Source organism: Artemia sp. Qi Xiang Cuo, chromosome 4, assembly GCF_049724085.1.
Source record: "Artemia sp. Qi Xiang Cuo chromosome 4, ASM4972408v1, whole genome shotgun sequence".
NCBI classification, from domain to species: Eukaryota; Metazoa; Arthropoda; class Branchiopoda; order Anostraca; family Artemiidae; genus Artemia; species Artemia sp. Qi Xiang Cuo.
In genome coordinates this window covers 55,821,340-55,846,090 of record NC_142797.1, presented here as the reverse complement: position 1 = coordinate 55,846,090, position 24,751 = coordinate 55,821,340, and the positions used below count along the sequence as shown (strand labels likewise).

General features: G+C 35.6%; 2 protein-coding genes across 4 annotated transcripts in view; one reads left to right on the top strand and one right to left on the bottom strand.

Moving 5' to 3' along the window:
* LOC148953258 (dopamine receptor 2-like) overlaps positions 1 to 24,751 on the top strand; it is a 257,773-nt gene that overhangs the window by 89,969 nt on the left and 143,053 nt on the right. The window lies entirely within an intron of this gene.
* The window catches only part of LOC148953260 (uncharacterized), a 138,113-nt gene that overhangs the window by 102,289 nt on the left and 11,073 nt on the right, over positions 1 to 24,751 (bottom strand). Inside the window, exon 2 of one of the 2 annotated variants that reach the window (XM_089088428.1) lies at positions 9,890 to 9,941. In XM_089088428.1, coding sequence (XP_088944554.1) covers positions 9,890 to 9,941 — 52 coding nt within the window. Of the gene's footprint in view, positions 1 to 9,889; positions 9,944 to 24,751 lie in introns of both variants that reach the window. The other variant, XM_089088429.1, reaches the window with a different exon arrangement.

The following is a 24,751-nucleotide window of genomic DNA, read 5'->3' as shown; positions in this document are numbered from 1 at the left end:
CCAAAAGGTTTTTAGGAATTAATTTACAGGACTTTATTTAAACCGAGACTTTCCCTATGGGCAATACATTCGATCCGGTCTGAGGTTAAAAAGTCACCAAGGGGGAAAGTAGTCACACCGTCTTGATAAACGTAGACCTTGTCGTAAATGGTACTGGAGGCAATGTTTTCTACATTTACAGTAAAGATCCTGTAGTTGTGGGAACGAATTGCCAACAGTTTGCCTCATGGAATTGCATTTTGAACAATACAATTCCTATAAATGTTCTTGTCGAAATTCTTATCAACATAGTGCGTGGCTACTCCTTTGCAACGTTTCTTGATTTCCTCGTCGTATGTCTGTATAAAGTACACCTTCGGACCTACAAACATACCACGAGAAATCAAGTCCCGTCCTGTTTACGATTTTAAAAATAAAAGCTGATTTGGTACCCGATGGTTCACTATCTCAGGGTAAATACCACACCCAATCTTGTAGTCCAACCCTGAACAGATAATATCAATGGGCACCAAAACATCAAGTAGATTCGAGGTTTTTACTTTTAACAGTATAGAATCCGTATCACCGTATCAGACCTCTACTTGCCCTTTTTCAGGCCACTCTACTTTAGCCACATTGTAATAGAATTGCACTATGAGCTTTTTCGAGATCTCCATGATAGCTTTGCCAGCAGAAATATCTTTATTCAAGACAATGCGTCTTTTTTTCCTATTCAAAAGTACCATGTGCGAGCCAATGATTTTGAAGGAAGTGTAATTTGGATTGGTAATAATTCGAGCACATTGTTCTGGATCGGTCACAACGTCACAACGATTGCTATTGCAAACACTCTCACACATTTTGCCGTAAGCTGAATTTAAAATGAGTTTATAAATTTCTTTTTCGGCCTTCGTCTGTGCTGCAGAACGTTTGCTGACAAAAGTGTCAACAAATGTTTTCAAATAGGGTTTTTGACTAAACTTGAGTGCTCAGTGAGCCTTTGTGACATTGAAACCATTGTTACACCTCCATTTTAAAGCTACATGATGTACAACTATGTTTTTTTTCGGCAGAAGGTCAGCAATAGGTTTTTGTTTTGAAGGTGCCCAATGCAATCCGTCCACCTCGACTAAACTCCTATTGCGAGGGCTCAAAGAGTCCTTAGTCACAGGTCTATTGATGCACGGGAAAACAAAATCCTTTACTGAATCGTGAAGCTCGACTGGTATCTCTCCATCAATTTCAAAAAACCATCCAACCAGCCCATTCTCCTCAACACTGTTAATGTTGGGGAAATGGGGGGATTGAGGATCATTGAGCCATTTATAGTCGCCGCAAGGTAGTGCATAATGGGACATGGCCGAGGGGTAGAGAGAATTCATATCGAGGAAAACTGCATTCGATTTTGTCCCCGTCTTCTCTCCTGTTGGATCAGTTTTCAAGATACGGTCCCCGTGAAAAACAAACCCCCCCCCTCAGTGATCGCGCGATGACCAGATGTTGATCAATGTCAGTGATTAGCCGAATTTTTTCCACACTAATTTTTAGGATGAGGTCCATCACTAGATGAGGCGAAGAAAAATAATAGCCCAAATCAAGATTAAATTCCTCATAGATTTTATTCGTATTTTTACACATAATGTCTAACAGGGTTAACACGTCACTCGACAAATACAGCTTGCAGTCAAAGCCATTTTTACACATTCCCTCTGCCCAAACTCTTTTAGCAAAACTGTATTCCTCGGGGGTGTAACTACGATCGTGAAGACTGTCGTAAAACGATTCAATTGGAGGAATAGTCTCCTCGGCGAATCTCGACATGGAGCAATAATGGTCATAAGGATAAATGCCCTTGACCGTCAACAAATCATATAAATCATTTGGAAATTGTTGCTTGAGAAGGGGGAAAGCATTGCAGCCGTCATCGTTTATCTGCACATGAATTAATTCACTCAGTGATTTGGGAAAAAAACTGTATGAATCTAAAAATAGAATTTTATTCATGTACTCAATATCGGCGTCAACAAATATCCACATAAATTCCAAAACAATCAACTTTTCTGCTGATATAGGCATGATCTTGTACGTAAAGCTGTCTATCATCCATGCATCATTATCTATTGTTCCATTTCTTTGAAGATATGCCAACGCAGGTAGCACATACTTCAGATCATAGTTAGAGTTATGTATAAAAACCGGAAGAAAAAGTTGTTGTTTAATTTTTAAATTACATGAATTGTGAGCCCACCCACGAAAGTTACTTTTTCCCGTTGAATTGGGGTCAATAAGGTGATTGTGGTCCTGCACCGCGCCTTTTGGGGCAAGGGTCCCCCTACACACCCAGCAAATTGTCCCCTTTTCCAGCGCCAGTTTCTCTTTATCCGACAATGTCATTGGATAATTGGTATGACGTAATCATGAAATTGCCTCGTTTGCCGTTTTTATTAAAGAAATCAATAGCTTTTCCATACTGCCCTCCTCGTTCATAGTAAAAAAAACTCTTCCAATGGCATTTCATTGTTGCAGTCGCGACGAGCATGCGCGTTGGAACATGCAACTAGTTTGTGTTCCTTGACTATATTTGGCTTTGATGGGTCCGATACCTCAACCAGTCTTGTTCCACTTTCCAAAGACACTTTATCAGATTGCAGAAGAGAATTTTGAAAATTTTTTAAATTGTAAAGTGTCTATGCCTTCTGCCGGCATTTCTATTCTTTCATTCCCTTGAATTTTGCAACAGTTTATATGATCTGAGGATTTCCGCTCAGATCTACATGGTGAAATGCGCATGGTGCAGAAGAAAGGTTCTCCTTTCTAAAAGCTGTGAGATAGAAGTCGACTTATTGCTGTGACGGGGAAAAAATTACTGTTAGAATGTATATCTTTATGAGGCGCATCAATAATCCATAAACATTTTACTTCATTATCTACCATCGAGGTCCTCAGTGAGTACAAAGCTCCTATTACACTCGTTTTTTTTCCCCATCTAAGAATTCTGTGACGTACTGGAGAACAACCCCCCCCAACCCCACGATATAATTTTTGTTCTCAAAAATGCGCACTTATTTAAAGGACACCGGATACTTCACCACAAAAAAATCAAAATTTACTTTAGGGAAATTTTTTCCACCGTTACGTGCAAGTTTGTCAAGATTTTTCATTGATGAATCATCATTTAATGTCTTATGGGCCGTTGCTAAAAACGCGTACTTAAAACATTGCAGCCCAGTGTCAAATCTGAAGCCCTAAAACCATCTTGTAGCAGACAAATCTGGCGGGTATTTTATTCCTTTACCCCTCCCACCCTATGGAATAAAGTTTTTTTTTAAATCTACTGAGATTCAGATCCATGTGTTCAATGTATAAAATGGTGGACCCACTACCCCTCTCGTTAAACGTATCCAAAGTTCAAATCATTTTATTTACCCATTTGGAAAAATTTTCTTCAAATTCGTTTACACCCGGATAAAAAGTCTGGTTAGCAGTTGAAAAATGAAAATAAAAAATATCCCCAGATGTTCCCTATTGTAAGTAGACTTTTTGATTCACCGATGCTTTAATTCCCCCCTGACCACCCCATTTCTGGATCTTAATCTTAATTTGTGCTCATATTTAGTCGATACAGCAAGGGAGGACTTCCACATGGTCAGTTAGAAGATCGCCCATGTTGTCCGATAAGGAGCAAAAATCTGTCCTGTATGTTTGCAAATGACTTAGAGCAAACTATAACAAATAAAATTCAGATAGGTCAGGGGACGCTGCCCCATTTTCGAGTTCTGACCCGATTTTGAAGTGACACTATTTACTAATAGTAAAGTTGTCGTTAAAAATGTCCCCGGAAAAATGAGTTGCTGTTGTATTACTACAACTATATATAACATTAAGTGGAATGGTGGAGGAGGGTGACGGAATTGTCGATAACACCACTACTCCCATTCTGTTCAATCACATTGGAGGGATGTGGCCTGAGGTCTCCTAATACATATTCCAAGGTGTTTGGGGACAGTCGATCGAGCCAGCCTGTATTGTCTTCTGGTGGACTTTCGTTATGAGGACCCGGTTCAGATACACTTGTAGCATCACCTAAATGTTCACGCATAAAACTATCTGCCCACCCCGGATCCTCAAGCATGTCAATATCGCAGGTTAAGTCCTCCAGGTTAGCCATTTTCCCAAAAATATCATTAAGGAACCCCCTATGCCACTCCAAATTCTATAGAACTATTGTAGGTTTATCCTTGAACTCTGCTGGTTGTGACAAAATTTTTTCTGTAAATGCACTTGCTTAATCACTCAATGGTGTCGGTGGTGGTGCTATATCTTTAATCTGTCGATAAAAAAAAGTTTTATTTTTTATGTAAAATAACCATTATTTTTTTTATATAGTTAATAAACTTTGTCAATTTCTCATAGTCATTGTCCCACCATCTGAACAATTAAAAGAAAAGGTCCTTTTTAGAGCCCCCCCCCCGCCCCCCCCAACCCCTGTCGGGGAGGACCCTTGGGAGCTGGGAGCTTTCTTTGAGGTAGGAGGATCGATGCCTTTTCGAGTTGATATATCGGACTTCACAGCACTGTTCAAATAGAACAGACTCAAATTCTTTCTCAAAAGCATCTATCAATAAAAATAATTGCGTTCGCCCAAAAATAATGTTTCTTCGTATCATTGAGAAAGACATAATCAGAGATTATCAAAAAAGACTTTCTTATCGCAAAAAGACATCCTGTTACAAGGAACCCTACTTAAAATTCAAAGCGGATAAAGTAGCGATGGAGTAAATTAATAAACCTCGGATATGGACAAGGGTTTAGTGCAAAATATACAGTAGTTTGAGAATGATTTGTGAAACTGTAACTTGTTTGTTTTTCAAATAGTTAAGTTTTTGTTTTTAAAAGGAAGATTGGAATTATTGCATTAGTATGCGTCTTGGTTAGAAGTTAGAAGGTAAGGTTTTTTTTTATAAAAATTAATGATATGGTATTTCAGCGTTAAAAACACTCATTTATATAGTACTAATTTGGTTAATGAAAGAAAATGAAATAGTTTAGAAACAAATTTTAAGTTTTACTTATCAAAAGCTATACACCTGAGAAAATTTTGTCTTATTTTTGAAAAAATAAGGGAAAAAAATATATACATTGACAAATTCTGGCTGCACATCAGAAGTCCCTGGTATGGCTTGAAGAGGAGTGTCCCTCCTATCTTGATCTGATGAGGCTGAGGCATTATGTGAAGCTGTCCATTTCCTTTTCAACTTACTTCCAGCTTGCGTGGAGCTAACACTGGCGTCAGAGGACCCTGGCATTAAAAGATTCGTTGCCATTGGCTGGTCCAGGTCTTTTGTAATTCTACTAGTCCATTTGAGAATAGATAGCCTTGTGGTTTTCATTAAGGCAGGCTCACTCCACTTCGCTTTCTTTTCCAGAGGGGCATTATAGCACGTATCCTCCTACTTTAAAAAAAAGGCAAAAATTTATCATGAAAAAAAAAAATGAATTGTGAGTTTGTAGGATAATTAAGTTTATGTTAGAATTCTTAATTATTGTAAAAAACATCTTTATTTAAGATTAAAGGGTTTGAAATAACTTTTTGAGCAACTGAATCTTGGTTCGATAAAAAATGGGCTTGCCATGAAATTTTAAAAAACCTTACTTGAGCCTTTTTTTTTCTACTTTGAATATATTGTCAGATGCTTTTCTTTCTGCTAAAAAGCCGTCAGAGGGTAAAGGGGCCATTTTGGTCCTTTGTTCATAAAGATTAAGAATCCACAGATTATTCTGATTTAAACAAGTTGCAATATTTATCTATTTTTGCATTAAAAAACTTGTATAAAAAAAGGGGAGCTGGAAATTTTTTTTTTTTATTCAATTAAATCAATATTTATATTTTCCTTTATTATCAAAATAAAATACTCATTGTTACAAATTTAGATTTTTTAGAATGATTTTCAGCTCTTAAACTAAGGTAAGCATCATAGATTCTAAATTGTTTTGGTTCTTCTTCTAAAGACTAAAAGCACCATTAGGCTACTATGATCTAAAATATCAGTGAAATACATTTTCCAACAGTACATGGTAACGAACTATAAGTAAGGAACAAATCAGGCTAATAGTAACCGAAACTCTAAAAAGGAAGCTTTTGTAACAATTAATACATTAAAAGAATCAACATTTTATTCTAATCCCAAATTACCGATCGAAAGCTAAGCACTTTTTTAAAAATTTTCCTGATTTTCAAAAACATCCCTAAAAAGCCCCAATGATCTTGATAAAAATCGCACCGTAAATTTTAGCCTATAAGAGAGCTATGCAGAGGTTTCAACTCCTAAACAATAGGCTTCTAAGCGCATAAGTACCCTTAGTTTTATTGTCTGTCTTAAGTAGTCAAAAAGATTAATCAGTAGCAAAGTGGTTGTTTCTGCCATTCTATTTTAATTTTTCATATACAATGAACCAAAATCAAAGTGAACATGCCTCTTTTTTTTGAATATTTATTAAAATTGAAATACTCGGATAACTTAAAATTTAATGATGAAGGCAGCATTTTAAAAGATATAATTACACAGTTTAAGGAAAGAATGTCTTACGTGAACTGTAGACGAAACAATTTCTATTTATTACAAAAACGGTAAGAAAATTTTACTCAAAAGAAATTAATTATAATTATCCATTTCTATTTAAATGTTCACAAAAAATATCAGTAGTGTTAAGTTGAATGAACTATTCAAAACTGTTGAAGAATCCAATTTGAAACCTGAATATATACAAAAAATAATTGAATATATTGGCAACTAAAAAAGACACACCGGTTTTTCTGACACGGGTTTAACCTAAGAAAAACTTGTATATCATGAAATAGAAATTCAGTTAATTGTGTCAGAAAAACTTGAACCAAACCAGATTATACCCACCTAACCAGATTGTACCTACCAAACCAGATTATACCTACCAGAAACCTGTTTGTACGGGGGCGCCAGCAAAATGGTACTTCTTAGTCTACTATTGTTTACATAGGATTTTTCATTAGGAAAGGGAAAAATTTTCGAACCTGGTTGTGTCACAATATAGTAAGGGTCTAAATGTGAAGTTTCATTGGATGCCTAGTAGCATTTCGACCTTAGATCCACCTGTGCCTCCAGAGGCACCCAGGGCATCAAGAAGGAGCCGCCAATCTTCCCGCAAAATGCTGCTGCAAGTATGTCCTCCCACTGAGGTTGGATTGATGTGTACAGGTTACGGAGGTCTGTCCTGTACGTTCGACGCAAGGTGTTTCTGGGTCTGCCCCTGCGCCGTGGACTCAATGGCTGCCCATGGAGCGCTACATTTGGTAGTCGGAGATTATCCATACGTAGTACGTGGCCAAGGTATCTCCATCGGCGGAGTCTTATGATATATGTCGCAAGAGGCTGACCAGTCTTGTAACGAATGGATTGGTTTGTTATTCTCTGCTGCCAACGCATGTTGAGAATTCTTTAGAGACATGTGTTTTCGAAAACAAGTATTCTTATCTCTTGTTCCTGGTTCAGGTGCCAAGTTTTGGCTGCGCAAAGCAGCACCGGCATAACATTGCTATTGAAGAGTCATAGCTTTAGCCGTATAGAGAAGCGTTGGGACCGCCATACCTTCCCTAATCTATTGAAGGCCCCATTGCCTTGGCCAATTCTTGTGAGCACTTCTTTTGTGGTCGATCCGGTGCTTTCTATTATGCTTCCCAAGTATTTGAAATGGACAACTTGCTCTATGTGTTGGTCTCCACAAGTGATGTTCAGGGGTGAATCTGTGGTAGCCGTGCATTTTGTATTCTCATTATTTATTTCCAGGCCGACCTGGCCACCTCTCTCCGAGAGGTGGCCACTAAAACTTTCAATTTTCAGCTGAATGAGCACCTTCCAAAGTTTCTACGACAACTCCTTCCATGCAAAAAAGATTAATAAATTGAAACTTTATTATTGCGTTTCAGAAATATTTAATGAAAACCGTCAACCATTTCTTCATTTCAACACAAAATTTAAAGAGGGCTAATAAAATTGTGGTAAAATAAATTATTCTGGTACACAAAAACTGATCACAGTGAGTGGAGAGAAACAACACACCCTATAGAAATAAAAATACGTATTTCATTAGGTCGTAACAAAACATACTCTGCAAAATAATTTTCATACCTCTTTCCCTACACAGCATGATCAAATAGAAAAAAAAGGTTAGTTACTTAGAAGAAAAAAAATACTTCGTTAGTATTAATTATTCGGTATGGTATGAAAAAAAAGATATAGAAACAGTGCAATTCATTCTTTCTTCTAACCTAAACACTTTACCAGCAAAATTACACTTCGAAAATTTATATATTGAATTTTTAGATTTGCTTCCAATTTAACTCTGTCCAAAATAATGTGAAAAATAGGGGTACACAAGCATTTTACAGCTGAAAGTATCCCAACAGAGTTAGTTTTGGGAAAACATTTGAGTAAATGTAAGTGTTCAGCAAAAACATGCTTTATGAATGATGATGAATTAGAAGAATCGTTCCTCTCCAAGGGCACAAGTTCTTTCCATTCTTGACCTTCTTGAAATCTTTGTCTTTCACGAAATGTTAGTGTCTCCTGAGGTAAAATTCTGTAAACGTCCTCAAGCGGGACCTAGCTGTTGTGTTAGCTAACTAAATGTTAGGATCTAGCTAGCGTGGTATCTCCGCAGGCAGGATGGTTTTTGAGTATCTCTACTCCTTGTGTAAAGTAATCTAAGGCGTAGGAAATTGTACAAAGGCAAGTCTACAACTGCTATAATCTACGTAAGCAATCTTTCTGTAATTTTGGTTTGAGTTTGATTTTATTTTAAAATTAAATGCATAATAATTAAATATATTACTGATTAAATAAAGCGATCCTTTTGCTAGGAATCCTTGCGGTTTAAAATTTAATGCATTTTGTTTCATTTTGCAGGCAATTTAGTTGCTTCTTTTTATTTGAGAGTTCTTTTTTAAAAGTATTTAAAAATAAGCTTATTCCTACGAAAAGAAATTCTTGAAATATATTCTATGTCATCCAACCACCACTGATATTTTGGCGTTTGCCCCCCCCCCTCCTGGAAAATTTTCTGCCGGCGCCCTTGTATTTCACAAAGCACTTTTGTGAACTAACTAGGCCAAGTTTCCTTTAATTTCCTTTCTCTTCTTTCAAAATCTTTGACTGCGACCTAATTTGACGGAGCATTTCTAGTTGTATAATATGTTGAAACATTAACTTATCATGCCAGCAGAAACAAGTTGAAACCCTGACTGTTTATCACCTGAAGACTGGTATTTATGCCCGTCTATTGAAACTAAATATGCAACAGTTCAGGAGTTTCTAATATAAAACTGATGGTAACAACTTTTAGTAGAAACAAATAAACTTATGAAAATGTCTTTTTTGAATTAATTAGGAAAAAAAAACTTAAAAGTCAAATTGTTCCTTTCCAAATTCTCTACAAGTCCATGTTAATTTTATTAAACGTGTATGTAACGTTCTTTTAGACAAGTTGAAATAGAGTTTATACGAAAAAGTCTAATTTAGAAAGCCCAGAAGAAAAAAAATAAAAAATAGCAAACTCAGATAATGTTGCTAGATCAGGGGAACAGATAGAAACCAAAATTGATGCCTTTATGCGTCTGTTGTCGCCAGACAAGCTAAAAATATTTATCATGGAAGAGATAGCCGATAATTTTTCCGATTCGTTCCCCCTTAAGCACTAAAAAACCTTATGGTAACGAGCAAAATTTTGAGGAGGGGACAGGACCCCTTGCATACGGAATTGTTTCTGCTCGTTTTACGTGTTAATGCTGCTTATTTCTTTCAGTTGAAATCTTCTTATTTTATGTATGTAATAGCGAAATAACACTACTATTCTCAAACACAAAAAATAGCTTACTTACTTTTACACAGGCAGTTGAATATCAATTGAACACAAATGAAACAATGCAATCCCTGGAAAAAGGTCAAATATTACATATGTTAATATAATTTCTATATAACTGATGAAATCAATTGCGGTGTTTTTTGTATCTGGTGACGTTCTTTTTCTTTTTTTGTTGTTGTTGTTGGAAACACATTTCTTCGTAATTCTTTTAATTCTGTTATTTGCAAAATCATTGAACAGACATAAAATATCCGCTAACCGGCTTATTGGTCTCACCAGTCAACTTCCTTTGAAGATTATTTCTTATGCGACATTCATATAGAAGAGCAAATGAATTTTCGAAAGTTGTCATTGGCAAAGTCAATGAATATTAAAATAAAGGATTGAATTAATCATATTCTATGCAAGTCATAGGGGGTTTTCAATCATTTAAAATTAACTAAGGTGTTTTTATTTTTTTTATTTTTTTGTATGTATAGGTATTCCTTTTCAATCTGATTGTTCAGTAGGAGTCTTGCAAATTCATATTTTATTTAAACCAAATAAAAAGGAAACAAGTTTTTTTTTAAATGAAAGTAAGGAACGAAGTTGAAACTTAAAATAAACAAAATGTATTGCATATATAAGGGAGAATACTCCTCCTCAATCCCTTACTCGTTACACTATAGTTTTATAATACTTTAAAATTACTTTTTATTCCAATTCAACAACCCTTGTATTTAATCAGTCATTATTGAAGAATTAGGAGAAAAGGTCGTAATTCAGTGTAAAGAGTCTAAGAGGAATATCTCCCTCATATACTAAACAATTTCTGTTCGTTTTGAGTTTTAATGTCGTTCCTTGTTTTTTTATTTAATTTCAGATCATTTTTAAAAGCATTAATTAAAAAAACAGTTTTTTCAAATAAAAGTAAGGAGCAACATTAAACCTTAAAACGAACAGAAATTAATACGTATTTGAGGGTGTTCTTCTTCTAGTCAATACCTCGCTCTTTACGCTAAAGTTCGAATTTTGTTCCAATTCTTTAAGAATGACCCCTGAATCACAAAGGCCGTTTGATTAGGAAAAATAGTTATTTTGAAAGTACTAAAAAAGCTTTAGCGTAAAGAGCGAGGTATTGACGAGGGGGGGGACCCTCTCAATTGCATAATGATTTCTATTCGTTTTAAGTTTTACTGTTGCTCCTTACTTTCAGTCGAATTTTTTTTTTTTTTCTGATCGTTTTTAAAATAATGCCAGGAAATCTTGCACCCCTTTCAAGAAGAATCCCCTTTCCCCATGAAAAATTCCTCCATGGAAAGATCCTCCAAAGCAGAACTTTTGGTCGCTCTAATGAGCCGTTCTAATGAGCTTTATTGCGATATTCTAGGACCACTGGGTCGATACAATCACCCGTGGGGAAAACAAAACAAAAAAACAACAACAACAAATCAACACGAATCCTTGATCTTTCTTCTGGCAAAATACAAAATTCCACATTTTTGCAGATAGGAGCTTGAAACCTCAACAGTGGGTTTTCTGATACGTTAAATTTGATGGTTTGATTTTCATTAAGATTCTATGACTGTTAGGGGATGTTTCCCCCTTTTTTCGAAAATAATGCAAATTTTCTCAGGCTCGTAGCTTTTGATGAGCAAGATTAAACTGAATGAAACTTATATATTTGAAATCAACATAAAAATCTAATTCTTTTGATGTATATATTTGTATCAAAATTGTGTTTTTTAGAGTTTTGTTTACTATAGAGCCGGGTCGCTCCTTACTTACAGTTCGTTACCACGAGCTGTTTGATGCTGAAGGTTACCCTACATTTGAGGAAGGGTATTGCTCCTAAAAAACTAGTTTTTAAGTCAAGTTTTAACTTTTCCACAGAGATTCTTCGAGGAAGAGAGCTCATTTAGCGTATTTGGTTTTTAAAGTAAAGTATAAATTTCCAAAATAAACAACTATCATCCCAATATGAGGGGACCTTCCACACCCTCAGGATTTATATTGAACTTCAAGGAGATCAGGGACATCCATAACCATCTGAACTTTCACTCAATTCAAGAAAAATTTGAAATTTACCATCTTGTAGATAGTGCCATTAGAGCTCTCATACACATTGGATTTCCCTACATAGTTTCGTTCAAGATCGCAACCTTTTTGGAAGAGTTTCATCCATATGTCTAAAATCATGTAAATTTTCATGCGCTGACAGGTTTTTAATGAACAACTTTTGAATCAATACATTTTCAAACAGTTCGTGGTAACGAACTGTAAGTAAGGAGCGACCCGGCTCAATGGTAACCGAAAGTCTAAAAAACGGAATTTTGATACCAATAGATACATCAAAAGAATAAGATTTTAATTCTGATTTCAAATATATAAGTTTCATTAAGTTTAATCTTACCCATCAAAAGTTACGTGCCTGAGAAAATTTGGCTGATTTTTCGAAAAAAGGGGGAAAGACCCCTAAAAGTTATAGAACCTTAATGAAAATCACACCATCATATTCAGCGTATCAGAGAACCCTGCTGTAGAGGTTTCAAGCTCCTATCTACAAAAATGTGGAATTTTGCATTTTTTGCCAGAAGAAAGATCACGGATGCGTGTTTATTTGTGTGTTTGTTTTTTTTTTGTTTTTTTTTTTTCCCAGGGATGATCGTATCGACCCAGTGGTCCTAGAATATCGTGAGAGGGCTCATTGGAATGGAAATTGAAAGTTCTAGTGCCCTTTTTAAGTGACCAAAAAAATGGAGGGCAACTAGGCCCCCTCCCACGCTCATTTTTTTCCCAAAGTCACCCGATCAAAATTTCAACATGGTCGAAAATATGATAAAAATGTCTTTTAGGATGACTTGATCCCCCAAAGGCCCCAGGGGGAGGGCTGAAAGTTATGAACTTTACTCAATGTTAACATATAGTATTGGTTATTGGGAAGTATACAGACTTTTTCAGAGGAGATTTTTTCTAGTAGGTGGGGGAAGGAGAGGGTCGGGGGCTATATGGAAGGATCTTTCTATGAAGGAAGTTTTCATGGGGGAAGGGGCATTGCTATGAAGGGGGCGCCGGATTTCCCAGAATTATTAAAGAAAAAGATCAGGAATTAAATAAAAAAAAACAAGTTTTTCAACTGATCAACTGATTGTGATTAAGAGGTCATTTTTAAAGAACTGGAAAAAAAAATCGAACTATAGTTTAAAGAGCAGGGTATTGACTAGGGGGCGAACCCCCTAATATACGTGTTAAAAATTTATGAATATAGAAGTTCGTTACGTAAGTTAATTCTAAGTTACGTATATTTATTACTAATAAAAACGTTCGTAAATAAAATAAAAGTTCGTAAATTAAGTTTTGAGAAAGCCATTTAACCAAATATAATATGCAAATCTTGTTTTAATTATTCATGTACGGTGAGCCAAAATCAAAACCTGCATTAATTCAAAAATGTTCAAAAATTAAATAAAAAAAAACAGTTTTTTTAACTGAAAGTAAGGAACGACGTTAAGACTTAAAACAAACAGAAATTATTCCGTATATGAAGGGGCTGTCCGCTCCTCTAAGCCTCCCTCTTTACGCTTAAGTTTGACTTTCCCATAACTCTATTTTTTTAAACAATAAAAAATTTAGCGTAAAGAGCGAGGCGTTGAGGAGGGGACAGCCCCCTTCATGTACGGAATAATTTCTGTTCTTTTTAAGTTTTAACGTCGTTCCTTACTTTCAGTTAAAAAAACTTGTTTTTTTTATTTAATACATATTAAGAATCAGCATGAATAATAGAGTTCGTTGCTGCATATATTGTGAGCTAAACTTTACTTTCGGTTTCTACTGACAAGGGTAGCTCTTTACTTACAGTTTGTCACTATGAGCTGCTTGATCCAATGTTCTTACATTTAAGTTTCATCATTTAAGTCGTAAAACAGTCATTCGAGAATGATCATTACCCCTAAAAATGTTTACATTTTTTTTCATAAGTTATATGCTCATCGTTGTCACGGTTTCCAATGTAAATTCTTCGAGCATATCTCTTTTATAGGGATGTTTGATGGACGCCAATAGGGGGATAATGCTTCCGGGAAACCAACTGCCATTCCATATTGTACATAAATAGAAACATGAGATATATTACTATTTAGATCCCGGGAAAAAAAGCTCCTGGGAGCACTTCCCTCCGCCTCGAGTAGTTTACCAGCAGCACTTATGATCCACCTCTCAATTTTGTGCCAGTAAGCATGTAAATGTAGTCTGTCATGTTGCATAGATAAAGATTTTCTTCAATAAAAGGTGTTCTATCCCCCCCCCCCCAGGACAAATATTATAGGTGTAGTCAAAAAACATTCCCAGGAATCCAAGTAACATTAGAGATTAATTTCCAACACCTCTCCTAATCTCTTTCTTCATTTATCTGAAGGCTCACAGAGAGTTAGAAAATCTGGACATAGATTCTTACTTTTTAGGCTTTAAGCACACTCCCCCAGCTGCATATATATCTACTTTACCTCTTCATTATGGCTTATGCGCAATTACACACCACTGTATATAATTTCATGAAGCCTAAAATGAATGAACATAGTTGCATGCAGCTTTAAAATGAACATTTATAATAATCGATTATTTTTTAAGTAAGGAGCAACTCGACTCAATAGTAATCGAAGCTATAAAAAACGGAATTTTAATATCAGTAGATGCATCAAAAGAATCGGCTAATTATACTGATTAAATAAAAAAAACAAGTTTTTTCAACTGAAAGTAAGGAGCAACATTAAATTTTAAAACAAACAGAAATTATTACGTATATGAGGGTTGGTGTCCCCTCCTTAACACCTCGCACTTCACGCTAAAGTTTATCGGCAATTAAAAAAAAACACTTATTCTTCTAATTAAACGACCCTTCTGTTTCAGGAGTTGTTTTTAAAGAATTGGGATAAAATATAAGCTTTAGCGTAAAGACCTAGGTGTTAAGGAAGGAGCAACACCCCTCATATACGTAATAATTTCTATTCGTTTTAAGTTTTAATGTTGCTCTTTACTTTCAGTCGAAAAAACTTGTTTTTTTAATTTAATCTCTGTTCCTTTTTTAAATAACGCCAGGATATCTGGCTCCACTTCCACGGACGGAACTCCCTCCCCAGGATAATATCCTCTGGACAATTCAATCCTGGCGAAAATTTACCCCGGAAAATTACCCTTAACATCTCCACGCGTAAAGTTGAATCGGTAAAAAGACACATAAAGAAATTTCGTACAGGAAATCTGGCAAATTCCCCCAGTGCAAAATTTCCCCTCAAAAGTTCACCACCCTGGAAATTTCCCTCTTCATGGAAAATTTTCCTCGTGTAAAATGCCCCCAGCAGAAAATTTTTCCTCCCCTCCCCACTCTAAATATGTATGAATACCTCCCAATAAAAAATACTATACGTAAATAGTGGGCAAATTTTATAATTTAAAGTCCTCTCTCCAGAAGCTGTGGGGGTCACGTTATCTGCAAAGACAGTTATTGGGCCTTTCAACTATGTTGAATAAAATAGCTATCTCAAAATTGCGATCAGACGATTTTGGGAAAAAAGCTGCGTTGGAGGGGGCCTAGTTGCCCTCCAATTTTTTGGTAACTTAAAAAGAGCACTAGAATTTTTCATTTCCATTAGAATGAGTCCGCTCCCGATGTTCTAGGCCCCCTGGGTCGATACGACCACCTCTGGGAAATAAAAGAACAAATAAATTAACACGCATCCGTGTTCTTTCTTCTGGCAAAATTACAAAATTCCACGTTTTTGCAAAGAGGAGCTTGAAACCACGTTTTTGCAGAGGAGCTTGAAACCTCTAGAACACCTTTTATAGAAGAAAATATTTTTCTATGCAACATGACAGACTACATTTACATGCTTACTGGCACAAAATTGAGAGGAGGATCATAATTGCTGCTGGTAAACTACTCGAGGCGGGGGGAAGTGCTCCCAGGAGCTTTTTTTGCCGGGATCTAAATAGTAATATATCTCATGTTTCTATTTATGTACAATATGGAATGGCAGTTGGTTTCCCGGAAGCATTATACCCCTATTCGCGTCCATCAAACATCCCTATAAAAGAGATATGCTCGAAGAATTTACATTGGAAACCGTGACAACGATGAGCATATAACTCATGAAAAAAAATGTAAACATTTTTTAGGGGTAATGATCATTCTCGAATGACTGTTTTACGACTTAAATAATGAAACTTAAATGTAAGAACATTGGATCAAGCAGCTCATAGTGACAAACTGTAAGTAAAGAGCGACCCTTGTCAGTAGAAACCGAAAGTAAAGTTTTGCTCACAATATATGCAGCAACGAACTCTATTATTCATGCTGATGCATGCTGATATAAAATGCATTGATTCGAAAGTTGCTCATTAAAAACCTGTCAGTGCATGAAAATTTACATGATTTTAGAAATAACAACCAAGATCAAAGAACAACCAACAAACACATCCAACAAACATAACCAACAAACATAACCAGCACTTATAACCAACAACCAACAAACATAACCATCAAACAGTAACCAACAACCAAAAAACATAACCAACAAACACATCCAACAAACATTACCAACAAACATGACCCACAAACAGCACACACCAAACATAACCATCAAATAAAATAACCAAAAAACATCAAACATAACCAACAAACATAACCATCAACTATCAAACAACAACCAAAAAACATAACCATCAAATAACAACCAACAAACACTTCCAATAAACATAACCAAAAAAAATAACCAACATTCATAACCAGCAAACATGTCCAAAACTATTCCCAAAACCAACAAACATAACCAGCAATGCTATGTTAATTTCTCTATGTTACAAATTAAAAAAATATCCGGAACAGGATTTGAAGGGGGTGGGCTGCGGTCGTAGTAATCATGGTGGTACTACTGAAGGCACTGACGACCACCTTTGTTTCTTTAAATTGTTAAGGTAGTGGGGCAAAAACTTATTTTTCTTCCAACGTTTTATCTAGTCCATATTTTTTATTTTCAAAGCTATGGTAGGTATTGATGACCTTATCCATGTCAAAATCTAAAACCCTATCATCGTCGCTATCATTTTAAATTTGTTTGCTTCGTTACACCTCAGCTTACTTTCATCACTATGAAATACATATTGCCGAACCTCTATTTTTTTAACAAAGGTATCGTAGGTATTGATGACCTTATCCATGGAGACACCGATTCACTCCTGTTGAAACTTAAAACAGATAATCTGCTACAGGATTTGAAAAATGGAGAGTACATTAGCTCCTTGATAGATTATACCAACTGGGATGAGTCCCTCTATACGGAGCTGGTGAAACGTCAGGCCCCAAATGCCAAATCAATTCCCGGTACGAAGGTGTACTCGTGGAAATGCACAATGAGACTACCAAAAAAGTCTGCAAGGGGGTGCCATCATACAATATAAAAGAAAATTTCAACATGAGTTTTTTATAGGAACTGTATAGAAAATAATTTAGTTCCAAGAGCGAGTGTCATGGCTATTTGCTCTTTAAAATATAAAAACTATACAGTTCGAGTGGAAAAAAATGCCATGTCCACCATATTGGACAAAGTCCATGTACTCGAGGGTGGTGTGAAAGTACTATCACATGGTCATTATCTTACTCTAGGTCAATTTGAATGTGTAAATTATAGGAAGCGACTCGGTCTGGAGAAAACTCTATAGTTGTGGGAGGGGGCCGTCTTTGGCGGGAGGCGGCCCGTTTTTTCCGTCGCCAGCTCAGCATCGCCCTTTTTTACTCTTTTATATATACGAGGCATGTTTTTTAAGTAAGTACCGTTTTGCGATTCCGCCGCCGCAGCGGTTGGCGTTCTGTACATGCGCGTTGGTTATCTACATCTCTTGTCTACGCACTGACGCCATTACAGTCTGATTCTTCATTGTATACGTTGTTTACTGAGTGTTTAAGATGCCTCCGACAATCGTGATTCCCGACGAATCTGAAGTACGGGCTGTTATTCGATTTCTTAGTGATAAAGGCGTAAAATCGATCCATATTCGTCGTGAGATCTGTCAAGTTTACGGACAAAACATTATGAGTGATGGAATGGTAAGGAAATGGGCGAGAGCATTTAAATATGGCAACACAAATGTGCATGATGAAGAACCGAGTGGACGTCCTTTGGTCTTTAATGAAGAGTCTCTTTAATGAAGATTTGGTGCAGAAAGTGGAAGAAAATGTGAGAGAAAACAGACGCTTTACAATTTCATCAATATGCGACTGGTTTCCTCAATATTCTCGTAGTGTCTTGTATTGCATTGTGTTGAATTGCGTCTTCAAGACGATAACGAAGTCAAAAAAGCTGTGATACAGTGGTTAACAAGTCAGGCGGCAGAATTTTATGAGGAGGTATTCAAAAACCGGTGCCACGTTATGACAAGTGCCTCAAAATTCACGGAAATTATGTAGAAAAGTAGATTAAGGTACAAGCTTTCATGTAAAAATAAAATTATTGCGATATCTTTGCACGTCTTTTTTTAATTCCAAAACGGTACTTACTTAAAAAACATGCCTCGTATTTTTATCGTTAAACAAAGGGGTAATTTTCAAGTGTTTATTTATTTATCATGCCGTCGCCCTGGTTGCGGTACCGCCCACTCGCTGCCCGCGGCACCATCCGGTCACGGCTGTATCCGTTGGTCACCTCCTGGTTCGGCTGTTGTGTGCCCCAGTGTCTTTTTAAATATATTCAAGGGTTTTTTAATGTTTATTTTTCTAAAATGATTACTGTAAATATAGATTTTATGATATTGTATATATTTGTGAATTAAAGAAACCATGCATTTCTATTTCCTTTGAGTATTTATTCAACAGATTGGAGTTAGGTTTGGTTAGTTGCATTTTGGCATTTGAAAAGTATGTATCAATTGAAAACACCATTCAGATCCTTTCTTTGCGGACCCTACATGTCCAGTAAGATAACACTTTTAACGAAAATAATTCAGAATCGTGATAAAATGTTTTTAGAGAACCCGAAAAATATCTATTACTGCTATAGTATATGACAAGAATCTTATGACAAAGTAAAGAAGATTGATCCAAGCATAAAATTCATAAAAGGACTTGATGTGTTTACTAGTATTGCGCCAAACTCGTGATTGATTATTGACGATTTAGCAGAATCTATTGAAGAATGGTCGCAGGAAATGTTACAACTATTCATGGTCCAGTCCCATCCCGAAAAATTTCTGTAACTGTTGTGCTCCATAATTTGTTTCATCAGAGTAAATGTATGAGAACACATGCTTTGAATTTTACCTACTATATCATCTATAGAGTTGTTCGCAATTCAAGTTCTCGTATAACTCTAAACAAGCAAATCTACCCTGGTGAACCCGAAGATTTTCTTACCGCATACAATTGAGCTACTAATAAACTTTATGGTTACATATTATTAGACCTGAATCCAAATACGCCCAAAGAGTTGCGTGTAGCTACTTATATTTTCGATAATAAAACTACTGTATATCTACCCATGAATAGTAAAAAAGGTCATTAGTCGCTATCATGGCGTTGAAGAAGTTACAGGAACACCGGCATTTATTTTCCGTGCTAGCCAATTCAAAACCGCTACTTAGGAAAGCGATACTCAAGCATGACGTTGACAAGGAATTTATTAATCTCTTGTCTGAACTTTGTTTAAATTTGACGGAAGGTAATGTCCAACTGTCAGATCATGTTAAGCAATAGACAAAGCACCATAGGTCACTTGTACGCGCTCAAACTTGCAAAAAGAAAGCAAATTGTAAAAGAAAACTTCTCTTTCAAGCGGGTGGTAATTTCTTTTCATTGTTACTACCGATAATCGCCAGACTTGTAAACAGTATTTTCTAGAAATGGCTAAACCTTATAAACTAACGTCACCTAAATTTGCTTTTTCACCAAAAGAGCACTTTGAAAATATTCTTGATAAATTTATTAACAATGAAACAATTGCCGATGATGAAAAATTTATTTTACTTCAAAATGCTCTTCGTCGTGTCAACAAACATAAGCCCATCTTCAAAAACTGCTCAACGTCAATGTCATTGATCAACCTTCTGAAAGTACTGAAAACACCGAAAAAAGAAGATTTATTCACAACTGTTGTAGATTTGTTGCCTCCATCCTATCGGGAACAAGGTTAAAGACTCTTGACGTATCTCTCTGAAAATTAATAATTTGATGAGAAAAAGAATTGAGTTATAATCCAGGACAAGCCCTACAATTTAATTGATTTGTTATTGGATCTGATTGCAAATGGTAAACGAATCAACTACTTTAACGGAAATTTATATAACTTTTTAAAGTTGTCAAATTTTCCCAAATGCCTTACTAGCAATAAGCAAATTCGAAAGGAATTAAAAGAACATAGTCCATCAACTACATTAAAGGTAGAAGATGATGATTATAAATCTTTCTTGGAAATTACTAGTACACCTAGTAGAAACAATGATTCGATGACAACGGTAGCTAAACAAAAGCGAAGACGTATTGACTCACCTGGTAGTATGTAAACGGTAGGAGACGGTTTACACCACGTTTACGTTCAAAATCTATCAAGTTTTGAAAAGTGGTTTTGAAAATATTGGAGAACCAGGAAGTTTAAGTTTTCCCACTACACTTGCGAAAGCTACCGGAATTAAAAAGAAGGTAGCAAATGAGTATTTGTAAAAAGAACCCAGTTATACTTTTTATCAAAATCATAGGGTTTATGGGAATTTCTATCAGAAAACTAAAGCCTTTTACCATCTGCATATATTAAAAGCAGTTTGTTTACTCTGGATGCGATTCAAAGACGTCATAATAAACCCTAAAAGTATATTTTACTTGCAATAAGTTTTTTTAGTCACTATGCATGTGCAGCTCCATTGCAGTCAAAGAGAGGCAATGAAGTTGCTAAAGCTCTTGAATCCATCTTTGAACAAGATTCATATAAAAAAATTCAAACAGACCTTGGAATTGAATTTGTTAATCCACATGTAAAAAGGGTTTTATTTAAATGTAATACAGTACTCTATCATAGTCATTGTCCTATGAAGGTGGCAATGGCTGAACGTTTAATACGAACAATTCGAATTTTAATTTCAAGATATTGTACATCGAAAAAGACGTTTGCATTAATTCATGATTTAGATATAATTATTCAGATTTATAATCAAAGTCGTCATCGATCCTTGCTCAATGCTAGCCCTCAGGAAGTAAATCATAGTGACAATACACATTTCCTTAAACAATATTGTAATGAAAAGGCTGGGAAGAAAAAATTTAATGATGGTGATACTGTTCGAATCAATCATACAAGAAATAATTTTGAAAAGGGAAATTATTTGTGGTCTACTGAACTTTTGAAAGTGTCAAAAGTTATGGACACTAAACCTATGACGTATCGGTTTCGTGATATGAAAGATGAAGAGATTCTTGGCGATTTTAATGACTATGAATTACAAAAAGTTGGAAGTAGTGAAATTTATCAAATTGAAAAGGTATTATAGACCACGGTAAGCGACAGTTGTTTGTTCGCTGGCTAGGATAAAACTCTGATTTTGATTTGTGGATACCCGCTGAAGACTGTCTGAAGGTTTTTATGTTGCTTTCATGTCCAATGTTTCCGATCCTCTTTATGATGATTTGAATAAAACGAGCAATTTTTGGACAAAACTCTCCCCTGTCACTAAATTTGAGGGAAGGTATGAAGTTGCTCTTGTAGATTGTATTCCAAAAAATACATGTGATATCCTAAGAAAGGATCATATATATGACATAAAAATTAGACCACTTGATTGGCCAATCGTTAATGATCAGTATGTAATTGAAAATATGAATTCATTTGAATACCCCTTTGTCACATCATCATGTAGGGAGTTTGGGACTAGGAAAGAATTGTGTCGTGCTATCCACACAAATTATAATATCATAAAAATGGTGCCTTTCAATTCAATTATTCAAAAGAAAAGGATAAAATCAACGTTAGATCACCCATTGACAATGCAAAGGTTATTCTCAACGATAATTTAAGAGAAGTGCTTGGCTTTAAACATAATATAATCAACGGTTAAAGTACAGGAAGCGCTAGTAGCATGAATCTTGTCATTTTCGCAGAGTATCCACCTGCCTTTTCCTCGGACAGCTGTATATATGTTTATGCATCCTTTGTCGAGAGATCAAGAATTGGTGATACCAATTTTGCCCTCCTACGTGTTCTTGTGACCCTCTAATGACCTCTAAAAAACCTCTACTGACCACATTGATCACTAAAATATAAAGCATCTTCAATACATTCCAGTCAACACTTCCTATTTGGAGTTCTGTCAGTTAACAATTAGAAGTGAGTTGGGTTATCCTCTAGCAATAACAAAAGGTTTGGCTGTAATTACATGTCATTTTCGACCCATTCAGTGAAATGGCTAATACAACTCAATCTGTATGTCCTGATATTGATTGATTTGTTGCTACTCTTGGATAATGGCAGTTGGGACATAGAATGGACTATTATAGGGGTCGTTCGTCAATGCCCAGGTACGGTCTTGGAAAATTGTTTGCTAAGCTGTTTCTTTCTGCCCTACCCTTGGCTAAAAAATATATTGCTCCGGTTGCAATGGATTTTGCGTCCTCTACAGTAGATATTCAAGAAAGTGTTTCGCAGAATCTCAGGTCGAGCGCGTGATCCGTCAGTGAGCAATTGAAACAACGCGGTAAATGTTAAAAAAGGAGGAGAAAGACCCCATCACTCATCAGTCTCAAGTCAGCCCGGAAGCATAAAGCATCAAAGAAAATAAAAAGATCCAAAAAGGATTTCTTTTCCTAGAAAAAATCGCATATCTACCACGTAAAGATTCTCACCCTTCAGTCACATCATATTTAAATCTTTTCAATGCAAAAATTGTAGATATCAGTGTAAAACTTGAACACTATGAACAATTTTATCAGCAACAACCGCTCTCTGAAAATGTTCATTTAAAAAATTTATTGCAATGAAGACTACTTTATTGATTTAATTCGACATTTATAGATTTAAATGTCATCGTTCAAAAATTTAACATTGAAAAATTTAACAATGATAGCCACCAAGGGGCTATCCTACGAAAATTGTGTACTACATAATTTATTTCAGCAAATAAATGTCTATATAAATGGAGCATTTGTGAGCACGAGCAATAATCTTTTCAATTATGCAAGCTATAAACAATTTATGCTTATGACTCCATTGTTTAGTAAGTACTTGAGAGGACATGCCCAGGGTTATGAACATAAAACGAATGTTGAAACTACGAATATTCTTAGAGAGGCAACAACAAATCATCTGTATCTGGGAAACTAAATCATGAGATACTTCATACACCTCAATGGCTGCTTCCCAATGTAAAGTTTGATATAAGACTACTACTTGCACCGTCCAATTATATTATAAAGAAAAGAACTGGACGCTGCACCCAATGTACCAGTCTCTCTCACGTTGGCAATACTCAATGTACGAAAACAACAAGTTATGAGTTCTTTTGCTTTGGCAATTGAAAAATTAAAAGCAGCTGGAAATAATATCAAATTGCTTGTGCCTCATACAATTACGAATCAACGCCATATTGCTACAGGTACACGTACTTACACCGACTCGTCATTTATCCTTCAAAATTGGCAAAATTCCTTCAAAATTGGCATTGTCTTTTGTAAAAAGTGCTAGCGCTGTTGGATCATGGAAAGATTCCCCGTATAAATTTGAATTGTTTAGACTTTCATCACTTGTGTGTAAAATAAATGGAATCCCGCTCTACAATCTATCTTTTGATAAATCCTTTAGGACCCTATATGAATTGACAATGCAATCCCTAGATCGTGATTCTCAATTATTCGAAAATGGTATAAGTGAAGAAATGTTTGCGAAAACGCATGGAATCCTTGTATTGGATATGTACGGCACTCAAGATATGAGTATTTTTCGGACGGGTAATGTGCGATTAGAGAGTACCTTCACCAAACCATTGGAGGAAAGTATTGCATTCATCTCGCTAAATCAATTTGAAACCTTTTGGGAAATTACCCCCGGCGGTAGTGTTTTATTAGACTTGGCGCCATGAACACGGATCAAATAATCAGCGTCTTCAATATGGACCCATACATGTCGAAATATAAATCCTATTGCATACCTTCAAATTTATTTGAGCAAATTCAACATGTTGACAATACCCTAATTATTGTTAATTGCCGTCCATCAACGGTAAAGATAGGGCATTTCAAACTATAAGCAATAGAGAATTTTTTGATCCCCTTGGCCTACCGTATACATTTTACACGTCTCATATTAAAAATTTTCTTGAGCAGCATGGACAATCTATTATTCAAAATCGGAAGTGGGTACAAGATCTATCAACTAAAAGCTGTGGGTTTCATTCCCTATTATATTTTATTTTTTGAAGTTGTGGACATACTTAAATAGAATTCTTCAAAATTTATGGCGATACTGCTCAATGGAATGACTTTCTTTATTAAAATACTCTTTCTAACCTCTTTAATATAAATTTCAATGCCCTAATAGGGAAATTCGATAAAAATCTATTTAAGTTTTTTTATTGACAAAATTTGTATATTTACAAAACAATGTGTTCTTTTTAGATTTCTTCTTCTACGTGTAGGTAATCCTCAGAAACGATAAATGGTAACAGCTCGTCAGGATTCAACTTGTATTCATCTTGATATGCAAAGTCAGGGTCACATTTTCTGCAATATAGTGTAACTTCATTTTTATCAAATCTCTTTGTAAAGTCAATAATACTACTGTGATTCATATTATAAAATTTGCGTGTTTCAGTTTGCCTATTTAAAACAATATCGTATACCAAATTGTCATATCAAGAATCCCTTTCAGTAATAGCC